Consider the following 12,968-nt stretch of genomic DNA (forward strand, 5'->3'; position numbering starts at 1 on the left):
AAGGTTTTCTATAACTCCAGTCAAGTAAAGTTGTTATGCTATGAAATGCTGTGTTATGGTATAGGTTCTCAGTATACGAGGAATGTGTGCAAGCAGGATTATTGCAGATTGGAGGTGTCCGGGTGGTTGGTCAAGGGAGATGATACTGTTGAGGTGGAGGGTGCCTAATGTGTGTAGTGAATTAAAGAGTGTATGAGTAGTTAGAAATGAGCGTGTTCATGTATCAGGAGTCAGTGACGCTCCCTGAGGAATATGCAACGTGACATCGTTTGTGCTACAACGCATGCGGTTACAACGCGGGTGTTACATTGACCACGTTGTTACAACGCAAAACATTACATCACAAGTCTTTTCTACAACTTGCTGTACGGGGCATGCTGGACTTAGGAATAGTATAATTTACTATTCCAACTCCAGTGTGTGCAACAGTAGAGAAGGTGTTGGAATAGTAAATTATCCTATTCCTTTGTTTAGTGCGCCCCAACTATTGCGTTGTATTTGCATGCGTTGTAGCATATGCGATGTAAATGCTGTTTCCCCTCCCTGAGGTGTGGTGAAATGTGAGTTCTGTATGGGAGATTGACAATAATTTGGGCTGCTAAGTTCTGGATGGTTTATAGGGTTTGTAGTGACTAGGGTGGGAGTGACATATTTCTTGCTGATGCTTGGAAGATATTTGAAGATTTTTCTCAGCATCTTCATGGTGTGGAAGCAGGATGCAGTGATGGCGTTCACTTATGCGGTCATATCCAGTTTTCTTGTCTTTGATGTTTGTGAGGTTCCCTGTGTGCGTGCTGGGTGTGAGTCTGAGTTCCACTGGCCACCAGCTGGACTACCATTGTGAGGTGTTCTTGTGGAAGATCACTACTTCTGTCTTCTTCTTGTTGAGCTTGAATAGTTGGGTCATATGGGATCATGTAGGAGGTGAAGAAGGCGAGGCTGAGCATTGAACCCTAAGGCACTCCACAAATAGGTTTGTGGGCTTCCAAGTAGTAAGGTGCCAGGCTGACAGTTCTATACATTCAGAAGGAACAGATCCAGTGGAAAGAGGATCCTTTGATGCCAATCTTGTGCATGTGCCTGATGAGGATGGAGTGTGAGACCATGTCAAATGCTGCAGAGAGGTCCAGGTAAATGAGTTCTGCCATGTCTCCTCTGTCAAGGATCATGCAGATGTCACCTTTGGTACGATGAGTATTGTTTCCCACCTACTCTTACAAGGGGCATTGAGTCTTCAGACAACATGGTTCGTCTTAAATGGCGGCATGTTGTTGTCCATTAGGATATTTTGACTGCCATTAGTTATGACTTACATTTACTTTTGAATCTAACTGGTGTTTCAATATGGATTGCAGACATTCTAGATGCTCCCTGGCATGGGCTTTTAAGATTAGGCCTGGGCGAGGCTAGTGGAGTTTCACTCTGTGGAATTTCCCAGAGTTGCCAAAAAAGTCCACTCAATTATGCTGAGTTCCGTGAGCAGGCAAAGACATTATATGTAACTGGCTCTGGTGCATTTGTCCTTGTGTAGGAGCTGCTGTTCTCAATGTTTGAAGCTTATTCTTCCCTGGAAACCCCAGGATCGACAATGGTGGGTATAGGGGTAACATATTAGCCTCTACAGGGCTGTTTAAGTAGGACACACCTCATTCCGGGGCATGGCTAAGGTGTGGCCTCTAACGAACACACACACAACCCTGGGATGCAGCACTGACAGTCACTGTTTTCACTCTGTAATATACTATTTCAGCAGTATTTATCTTCCATCCATCAAAGCCCAGTGCCAAGTTTACACACCTCACAGTCCTTCTAATTCTGCACATGTGTGTTACACTCAAAAAGCACATATTTCAGAAAGTATACCTTTGATCCTTGCCTGGGGATGCTCCTACTGGACTCAAGGCTGTCACTGTCCTCATTGTTGGTTTGAAAAAGAAACTTCCGAACCCTTGATCATGTCTAAAGAAGCTCCCACAATAAGGCTTGGATGAAGGGCCCAGCATGAAGTGAAGTTTGGGATGCAGAATGTCCACTTCCACCGTGTCTGTCAGAGTGAGGCATGGATTGCCCTGGAACTGAGACTGAGCATGGGCACATGGGGAGGCTACCATCAAACCAAATTTCACATGACGTGAAATGAAATCCCGCAACATGTGCTCCTCCACTTGTGCCCTGCTCAGCTCTCACCCAGCTGCAGAAGCACACACTTTCCACATGGGGATTCCCTGGAGGAGGGCAGGGTCTGAGCTATGGTGAGAGAGGCTCTGTCACTCTCACAGAGAGTGGAGAAGGTCCATGTATTAAAGGGCCCCACATAACCTACCTATGATCTCATCTCACCAGAACAAAAACATCTTTATGTGCTGCACGGTGTGTGCCAGGGACTGAGTAGTGAGTTCCAGCTTTGGCCAGGTATAATGCACCTCGCTTCAGGGATACGTTTGTTTACACATTTAACTGCAGCAGCACACCCAACCGGTAAACCACACTTTACCGGTGGTTAGCATATTTTTCTTTTGTCAAACTTTGTGCTCCAAGCGGAGTGAGGAGTAGCACAATTCTGTGAACTCTGCCCGCAGAGTGAGGTTTACTGCCAACCCCTAATAAAACGCAAGGATACTGACTGGATTCCCTCTATTAGAAATTCAAACAAGATGAGCTTGCATAAAGCCAAAAGGTCGAGGGATAAACAAAGTTGGTAAGATTAAAAGGATGCTTGCTCTGTTTCAAATTCTACTAGATTTTGATTGTTGGTTTCCAGATGTGCTCGTGCCTCTGTTCCTGAACCTACTAACTATGTAGCACCAATTGAAGGTCCCTATATCATGATGGTGCCCTAGTTCTCTCTGAGGGATCACCTATTACAGTAGGTCTTCTGAATCACTCTCCTCTATTGTTTGATCTATTTGATGTCACAGCCAGCCTAACTACTTTTAAAAGTGGCAGGGCTCCTGGGCCTGATGGCAATCCAGTTGACATTTTTGTGCACAATCAGATGCTTTCCTGAACACTTGGAGGTGTGCCGAAGTGGTACCATTCATAAAAAGGGTGACAGAAGTTCTCCAGCCAACTAGAGATCTATTAGCTTAATTGACTGCATACAAAAGGACTTTAGTCACCTTGCACTATGTAAGATACAGGACTGGCTCACTGAGAATGATATTCTAAGCTTCTTTCATACTGGGTTTAGAGAAAAAACTTCTAATATTGATAGAGTTTTTGTTTAATTATTCTGGAATACAGTTTTGATCAGCAGAGGCAAACTTTATGTTTCCTTTGTGAACCTAAAATCTGCTTTTGATTTGGTTCCCAGATTCAGGTGTTAGCAAGTCCCACGCAACATAGGTATGCCACTGGATATTCTGTCCCTAGTCATACATTTGCATAAAAACAACTATGCGTGAATACATCGGGGAGCACAAAGCCAGCTGACTGAGAGGATCCCCATTTCCAAAGTGAACCGACAGGGATGTGCCATGACCCACACTTTGTTTACATTGCGTTTAAATTACATTTAGCATTTTCTTTCCCAGTCTTCTTCTGATGCCCCTTCTCTAGCTAACATGAAAATCATTATACATCTTTTTGAGGATGACACCCTACTGATTGCAAAAAATCCAAGCAGCCTTCAAAACATTTGAACAGCTTTTCTGAGTTCTGCCCTGATCATGGATCAGAGATTAATGTTGCAGAAATAAAATTCATGTTTTTAACCAGCATAAAACCCATAAAGCAAAGCCAGTTTTAGGCGGAATGCCACTAGAGTGGGTGGATTTGTTTTACTATCTGGGTATAAAGCATGCGTCTGAGTAGGAAACAGTGTCTGGGTTAGTGGATGGCTTCTTGAGCAGGTGTGTGATGGTAAAGTGTTTCCAGGTGTACAGGAATGTGGCTGAGTTGATTGAGGTGTTGTGCATGGGCGTTAGTAGGTTTCTGCTGGGTAGGAGCAAGGGTCAGGTGGGGGCCCCTGAGTTAATGGTCTTCAAGGCAGCAGTTTTTTTATTGTGGGGGCAACGGGCCATCAGGTCAGGGTTCATTCTTCAACTGTGATGGTAAGCTAATTTGCGATAGTGACTAGGTCCTCTTGAGAGCCAAAGTACCTTTATATGGCAGTGATTTTCCTGCAGAATTCCAAAAGCGTGTCTGAAAGGTCTTGTGAGGGGTTGATGTTTTTGGAGGCAGCAGGAGGCTGTGATGTCACTGGTAAAATTGGTACACCCAGGGGGATGTTGTCTGTGATACATATCTTGAATATGAGGTGTTCCATGTAGCTGGTGGAGGTGTCTATGTAGGTGGCGCAGCCAGGGGTGCAACAGAGGCCCCTACAGCCCACATGGAAGAGGGGTTGACCAGGGTATTTTGTTTTGGAGGGGCATCCTAATTACTCTTAGCCATGCCATTGCATGCCTTGCAGAATGCGTGCAATGGAATGGAATAAGAAATAGTTAAATGCTCCGAAAAGCCACTCTGCTTTACCGATCAGGCCCCCGCCGTTGGGAGGGCCCCAACCATTCATGGGGCCCTCATTGAGCCAATTTGGTACAGAAACCCATCTTTTTGGGTTATGTCACTGGGTGCAGCTGGTCTTGCTTGGGGATCATGTAGCTGGTGGGGATGGCTATAATCATGTCTGATGCAGATGCAGGGTTTTACCATGTTCCTTGAGGAACAACAGATCTGGAGCTTGATCTCCATGGCATATTTTGTGAGCAAGCAGCTTTTGAAGAGCACGCTTGAGAGTATTGAGTGTTGTGTGGATGGGTGTTGATCTCTGTGAGCAGCTCGATGGTTTGTGTAAATGTGAGTGCGGTACTGTTGGTGCTGGAGTGGTGGATGTAGGGTGTGGAGAATGCCTGGGAATTTTTAGTAGGCACATGTGAACCCTCCCTCTGTGTTCTGTGGTGTGGCAGAAGTGCTGCCAGTGGTGGCCAGGGGTGAGAGCACCTAGAAGTGCTCTAGGGTTGTGATGGGTAGAGGAAAGACCAAGGTTTCTGATTCTGAGCACTGTCCAGGTGCAGATGGATGTATACAGGACTAAATTAAATAAAGAATTACACGTGCTTCCTGTGTCCCTATTGTTCAATACCTCATAATCTACATGTCTACAAATTGCAGTATATTCTATTCTTGGGGCAGTGGTGAATCAAACATTAATTAATCATTTCATTCATTTTTTCAATTTTAGATTCGCAATAAAATGATTGATGGATTAAGTGGGGAGCTAACATTTAAAACACTTATCAAGTCTCAAGATGAGGTGAGTATTGTCACAATACCTGATTTAATATTGAAGTTCCCCATCCTACTTGAGAGAAGGGGATTCATTAGTCATTCAGTAATAGTGGTTGCTGTGTCTTAACAAACTAAGATAAAGTTACAAAAGCTACACATTTGTTTTCCTTTCTTCTACACTTCTACTTTTCCTCCAATCCTTTAATCCTTCATTCCTTTCAACTTTCTAGCTTATCCTTCATGTTTTGACCAATTTTCTCTTTCAATCATCACACGGTGTTTCTTACCATCCTCCTTCCTTTCTTCCTTTGTTTCTTTATTATATCCTTTTTTGTTCTTGAATTCTTTTTATTTCTCTCTCTTTTTCCCTCTATTCTTTCTCCCTTTCAATATTCTTCTCCTTATTTCATTTCCTCTGTTCTGAAGATGTCCTCTTCCATCTACTTCTGACAGCACAGACATATTTTTAAATGTTTGTGGCTTGAGGTTTCATTGCAATGCATTTTGATGAACAACTTCCCCTTACTATGTTTTATCCCCAATTGCCTTTAAACATATGATTTTTTTTATTAAACTGCATCAAATGAAAAGATAGTTGATGCAGCTGGGATATAAATGACAAAGCAGCTACTTTTCTCTAATTAAGTTGGGTTGAACAAAATTAGTGAAAATGTAAATTCTTAGTGCAAATCCATCTCCATACTTGTTATTTTCATTGTAGAGAAATTGGAAATTTTCATTGTGAGTTATACTGCACTGGTGTGGAAAATGCTCAAAGGGATTGCAGCATATGTTTTAGCCATAGCATGGATAAATCAGTTGATATCTTCCTAAATGATACTCCTGCTTTGCTTCTAATGTGTTACTAATTATCGCATCAAACTCTACGAAGAGATAAAAAATGTCCCTTCTGCCTGCTAAGTTAATTAAGCAAATTATTGATTTCTATAAATGTTAAAGGGCAATTTTTACTAATTATTGAATAAAATCAGTCAATAGGATATGGTTCTCATGTGAAATAAACAGGTAGTAGGGGACAGATTTAAGTAAGTTCATCAATACTAATCAATTCCTAAAGACCTGCCAAAAAACACATCTTTATCAATATAAGTAAAGTTTCATGAAAGTCACGAAGCTCAAATACCATAGGATAATAGTTAATTTGCTCCTGGTAGATATAGAATCAAATGATGATGTGGCTTCAGAATTTATTCTCCAATTTATGTATGTTATATAGGAAATAATGAGTATGCGCTGATTAATATTTTGATTTATGAGGATTTTATTTGGTGTTCTTTTGCACTGATTTTAAATAAGAAGAGTTTTAAATATAGTTCAACACTTTTTATGATTTTTAAAAATGACATCATTATTAGTAACACATATGGAAGTGTTCACTAAGATTTATAAAAATATAATTGTTCTGTAAACATTGGAATCCGTTTAAAGTATTTAAATTATTTGTCGGTATTTTTAGAGAGGAGGATGCTACATAATAACTTCTAAGCATGTTTTGTTTATAAAAGCAAGTTTGAAGTGGTGAGAATTTGACTTGTTCTGTTTGAAAACTTCTTTGTTTTATATTATTTTAAAACATTGAATAATAATGACAAATAGAAATATGAAATTATAAGAATAATAAACATTTCTAGTGCCAATAGCATATTTTTAATTTTGCAATTAGTCATTTATTTTATTTTAGAAACTGAACTGTTGTTTGTGAAAAAGTGTAACATGTTTTATGTATTCAGAATCAGAGTTAAATTGTTTCATTTTTGACCTTTCAAAACTGTTCTTTTTAAAGATGAAAGCTGTTAAGTACTCAATATATTGTATTCATTTGTTCTCATACCAATTAGGCAATACAAACCACACATCTAAAAAAAAAAGTTCTAAAAACTGGAAGAAATTTTTTTTGACAATTCATTAAGTCAGCAATAGTAAAAACGAATATACGCATACAACTGGAAACCTCTTAATCTAACGATATTCGCCAGGGGAACAATAAAAATATTTTCACACATGTACACATTTATATGGGTATACATTTATATGGGTATAAATGCAATTAAAATACCCATAATGACCCTGATTAAGATATTCAACAGCTATAGCAGCACAGCGCACCCAATCCCCAAACATATAAAAACCACATAAGTACCATACAGGTCAGTGACAGCAGCAGAAAGATCAATTACTTGACAAAGCAAGTTATACAATATGACAAGCTGAACAAAAAAAATTGATAAACTTCATATTCAATACTTTAAAAAGAGAATTCATATAGGGTAGAATTACCAGCAGCCTTCAAATGTTGATACACCAACCAAGAAGTGCCACACTACGATAAAAGTGCAAACGTTTTACAATAAAAAGGAGCAATAAAAGGAGAGTAAAACTGGCTATGCCATCCTAATCAATGCTGTTGTGCAAATAGCAAGTCACATTATTATAAAAGGGTGCAAGGAATCTTATCAGCTACGGTGGACAGACATTTTACCAAAGGACAGTCGACCGCCATATTATTACAATGCCAAATTATATTTATTAAGTTGCTAATGAGGTGGACCTGCATCTTTCTAAAAACAGGCAATAGGAGGCCTTGTCTTATGTTTATAAAAGAGCCACAAAAAAATAAGATCCAAAAATGATAAAACATGGAGATTACAAAAAGGGCAAACGTTCCTGTCTCTCCCCCTCAGGGTGGGCCCAACCCATTTAATAAAGTCAGGAACCCGGCCCAACCTAACCTTCAGAGCCCATCGTCTCACAGATCTACTCTTCATGCCCCTCAAATAAGGTTAAATTAAACCACAAAAATAAACTTCCACCAGGTTCATAAACTGTCTTTCTTTCTTACATCAATTGAATCACTATTGGGTGAGTGCTCTTTAATTAAGTGTTTAAATACCTGTTTCTGTTGAAACACCAACATGTCTGAGGGGGAATAACAGGTAGGCAGATTAAGGGATGCTTCCACAGCCTGCAGGTTATTTATCCATTGATCCCTGAGGTTCCCAGGCAAGTGAAGTAGTACAAGATACCTCAAAGAGCCTTTATTCCAATTTCAACAAGCCTGCCCAATAATTGAGCAACCCCTGCCTATATTTGAAAAGAATGTTGGTGAGGCCCAAATCTACTCTCAGCGCACTGCTTACTGACTCTGTGGTTTGTTTCATTGATGTGGAAGCGCTTGCCATTTTAATGTGTTATTAGAATACAGTGGTCCAAGACCTCTATAATTTTCAAACTGAATTCATCAGTGAATATTCATTAATTCAACACATTTTAGGAGTGTATATACATTGATCAGCTCTGTCCAATAATGCATAATTTATAAGACAATATAATGATATGGGCATAAAAGTAAGCAACAGTATCAATAAAGAGCAATATTTTTAATCCATTGCTTCTCGATCAAACAAGTTACAAAAATTCATAGCTGCAAAACATTACAGTTCATAGTGGTTGCCCCAAGAGAAGCGTGCATTATAGCAAAGGGGTGCCAAAGGAATGTGTGTGGTGGTAAGAAAGAAAAAGATAAATTCAAATAGATTGTGACATAAAATATTCAAGTTAATTAGCAACGCAGTAACGGATCCACATTAACCCATCCTGCGAAACCTGACAACTGGATTATTTAGAGGAGATTTTTTTATATATTTTCTAGATGAATATATCATAGATTTGTGCACATCAATATAGAAAATAATAACGGGGTCCAGGGTATTTATATATACAGCGTCGATGTTTTGACTCATCTTAGGGCCATACGGTCATTTTATGCCTGGGCCCTGCGAGTCTTCATCAGGATAAGAAAAAAGGTGGGGCAACCAAGGGATATTAGATGTCCCTACAAGAGAAAAATGAACACGTATTTACACTGTTGCCTGAAACTAAATGACTTGGAGAATAGCTGTGACAGAGACTATTTTCGCATCATACCCCTCTCTCAACACTTTTACTAACTTATGTCCCAGAGCCAAATCTAATCTCTGGGGTGAGGCAGAAATGGCCATAGTGCTTGATTACTGTGACAAGACATGACTCCAGAATGGAAAGGGGCGACCATTCGTCCCCCCGAACGTATGGCGGAGTACCACGAGCCCCCCGGGAAGCCATTTTTGGGCGGGAGGCGAGCCTCGGCTGGTATGCCCGAAGCGGCGTAGCCGGGGCGCGCTTTTTCCCGCCCTAGAGTGGGCTGGCCTAGACACTGACGCGGCCGGCCACGCCCTAGGGGCAGGCGGGGGCGGGTTTACGCCCGCCCTGAAGACGGATAAAAGGAGCAACAAGCCAAGAACGCATCCTCTTGTTCCTGTGCTCTGAAGCTGCACCCCCTCGCTGCACGTGAGCTCGAGACGGAACGAAGAGCCAATTTTGAGCGTGTTAATCTTTCTTGTTTGTCTTACAGATACTCTGTTGGAGAATGCCTAAGAAAGTTGGAAAGCGAATGACTACCGACCAGATGCTGCGTATTCTTATGAAAGAGGTGACCGACCTAAAGAAGCGAATGGCGGATAAAGACGGGGAAGGGGGACCGAAACGTCCTTTGGCAGGAACAGCTCCGGGAGGAAAAGGCAAGAGGCCCAGAAGGGGAGCAGCTGGGGGAGACGTCCCGGTTCCCTGTACCCCACTCGAAGGGCCAACTCCGGTGCCGGCAGAGGGGAATCCGATTCCCGTAGTGGTCACCCCCGTGTCCGGGGAGGATATGCCGCCCGAGCTGGCAGCACAATTAGCAGCGTGGTTGGGTAAAGATAGCGAGGGCGCCACGGCTGACGACGCACGGGTGTTGATGAAGCAACTGCGCGAAACGAGGGAGGCGGCGAAGGCAGCATCGCCAGTTATCGCGCCGGCTGCGGCAGTAGAAAAACCACCTGGGACAGGCTCAGCCGCAGATACAGCTTCTGGTTCAGGTAAGTGGCCATTGCCGATTGCGAGGGATGAGTCTGCACCTTCACGAAGGGAAAAGTTGGGTCAACATGTCCCTATGGCTATTAAAGAGAAGATATGGGCAGATGAGTATGTAAACATCTTCTCGTTGCTTACCGATCATTATGAGATGGAGCATGTTAAGAGCCAAAAGGAACTCATGCATCCGAGTGTTTGGCGCGCAAAGATGGCCGCCTTTATGGTAAATGAAAACATTGGCAATTGGGGCAAAGCGTGGGGGATTTTTACATCCATCCTGGGTGAACGTAGGCCCGAGTTACTGTCCGAATTGCCGATTTATCAGTCACGGATCATGGGGTATTCTGTATCATATGGGGGCAATCAGTGGTTCTGTTACGATAATATTTTCAGAAAAGCGAAAGAACATGATAAAAACTTAACTTGGGATTGTTACGATTTTGTGTCATGGTCAAAAATGGAGGATACTGGTATGTTGAATTTGCCATTGGTAGGGAGTAGTGTGGGCGAATCCTCCCGCCAATATGCTGGGACGCCTTTTCGATCAGGTACGAGTAACGACTACCACTCGAGGCCGAACGGCACCACAGGTAAAAGGGGGATTTGTTGGAACTTTAACAAGGGTAAATGTACGAGGCCCCAGGGGTCATGCAAATTTAGGCACGAATGTGGTGGGTGTGGGCAATCATCCCATCCTGAGTCCATGTGCAGAGCCAAAACGGGTGATAACGGGGGTAGAGGAGGCGCCAAACAGGTCTGAAATAGTCCGAGGGGCGCCTTTACCTACTCCGATTGATACCATGGCAATGATTCCTTGGCTCAGCGAATACCCGGATCACGCTTCCGCTGGGATGTTGCGGAACGGGTTTTCATATGGTTTCCGCATCCCAGTGGGGGAGTTTCAGGGTGTAGCGAAATGTAAAAACCAAATATCAGTCTTGCAACATACGACCGTGGTACAGGAGAAGATTGGGAAGGAGGTGGCTCGAGGTCGAGTCGCCGGTCCATTTAATGTGCCACCGGTTGCTAACTTTGTTTGTTCCCCCTTAGGGGTGGTGCCCAAGAAGGACCCGGGTGAGTTTCGGCTGATACATAATTTGTCAGCCCCACGTGGTCTTTCCGTAAACGATGCGATAGACCCGGAAGTGTGTTCGGTGCGGTACGCATCTTTCGATGAGGCCGTAGCCATATTGAATCGCCTAGGGCCCGGTGCGCTGATGGCAAAATCTGATATCGAGTCAGCGTTCCGGTTGCTCCTGGTACATCCAGACGATCAGCGTCTTCTTGGTTTCATGTTTCAGGGTCACTATTACATGGATAGATGTATGCCAATGGGGTGCTCTATATCTTGTGCCTATTTTGAGAAATTCAGTTGTTTCCTGCAATGGGTCTTCACAAGGAAGACGGGGTTTCAACAGGTTATGCATTATCTCGATGACTTTTTGTTTCTGGGGGCAGCCGGGGATCCGGAATGTGGTCAGGCTTTGAATGAATTTTGTGTCTTGATGAATCATTTTGGTGTGCCATTGGCACCAGGTAAGACTGTGGGTCCTTCGACTTGCCTCGAGTTTCTAGGGATCGAGCTCGACTCAGAGGAAGGTTGTTTTCGTTTACCGGGAGACAAAGTGCTAAGGTTCAGGGCATCCCTGGAAACGTGTATCAGTGAGTCCAAGGTTAAGCTACATCAATTACAACAATTGGTGGGACAGTTGAATTTTGCCCTGAGAGTAATGCTAATGGCCCGCCCCTTTTCCCGCTCGATCGCTCAGGCCATGGTCTGCCTGAAGGAGGGTCATCATCGCACAAGGCTCTCGGCAGAGGTTCGCCAGGACATGCGCATTTGGTTGGCATTTCTGGCGGATTTCAATGGTCGAGTTGTCTGGAACAAACCGGCGGTGTCCTCCGAGGAGCTGGGGCTGTGGACAGATTCGGCAGGGAGCATTGGTTTTGGTGCCATATTTGGCACACAATGGTCGGCTCAAAAATGGCCGTCATGGTGGCATGAGGGTGGGCTGACGAGTAACATTGCTTTTCTTGAACTGTTCCCCATTCTGGTGGCCCTGAAAACTTGGCCCGAGGGGTTCAGAGATCACTCTGTGGTGTTCTGGTCTGATAACATGACCGTGGTTGAGTGTATCAATAGCCAGGCGGCACGATGCAAATGGATTCTGAGACTGCTCAAAGAAATTGTTTTGTTGTGTATGCAATTGAATGTGCTATTTAAGGCAAGACATGTGCCGGGGGTGATGAACCAAGCGGCTGATGCGCTTTCTCGTTTCCGTATGCAGGCCTTCTGAGGTTTTCTGCCCACAGCGGACCCGGTGGCGGCACCCTTTCCCGAAGCTCTCTGGTCTCTCGGTGCCCCGAACTACGAAACCTCGTGGGAGAGAGTTTAGCACCCAGGACGAGGAAGGCATATGAAGGGGCGTTCCGTTCCTATTTGTCCTTTTTGGGGACTGCTAGAGGGGAGCTTTGGGGCCAGGAGGAGTGGGTAGTAAAATTCCTGCTGTCTTTACATCAGGCAGGCAAATCAGTGGCTACGGCCCAGAGGCATCGGGCAGCCATTTCCTTTGTGGCAAGGGCTTATGGGATCCAGGACCCGACAGCGTCTTTCGTTGTACAAAAAGCGCTACGTGGGTGGCAACGCCTTGAGGGTCGCAGAGTAGATGAAAGGCGCCCGATAGGTCTGGATAGGCTGGCCCTGTTATTATCGGTACTCCCTTCAACGTGTTCATCCCAGTATGAAACAGTGTTATTCCGAGCCGCTTTTGCGCTGGAATTCCATGGGGCTATGCGGGTAAGCGAACTAGTGGCGAGGAACAAGCGGG

General features: G+C 43.6%; 1 protein-coding gene across 2 annotated transcripts in view; it reads left to right on the forward strand.

Annotated features, from left to right (window-relative positions):
- The window catches only part of CACNA2D1 (calcium voltage-gated channel auxiliary subunit alpha2delta 1), a 1,701,483-nt gene that overhangs the window by 1,490,420 nt on the left and 198,095 nt on the right, over window positions 1–12,968 (forward strand). For both annotated transcript variants that reach the window (XM_086919803.1, XM_086919796.1), the window contains one exon: window positions 5,186–5,257. In XM_086919803.1, coding sequence (XP_086775929.1) covers window positions 5,186–5,257 — 72 coding nt within the window. The remainder of the gene's footprint in view (window positions 1–5,185; window positions 5,258–12,968) is intronic.

This window comes from Lissotriton vulgaris, chromosome 1_1 (genome assembly GCF_964263255.1).
Source record: "Lissotriton vulgaris chromosome 1_1, aLisVul1.2, whole genome shotgun sequence".
Classification (NCBI taxonomy): domain Eukaryota; kingdom Metazoa; phylum Chordata; class Amphibia; order Caudata; family Salamandridae; genus Lissotriton; species Lissotriton vulgaris.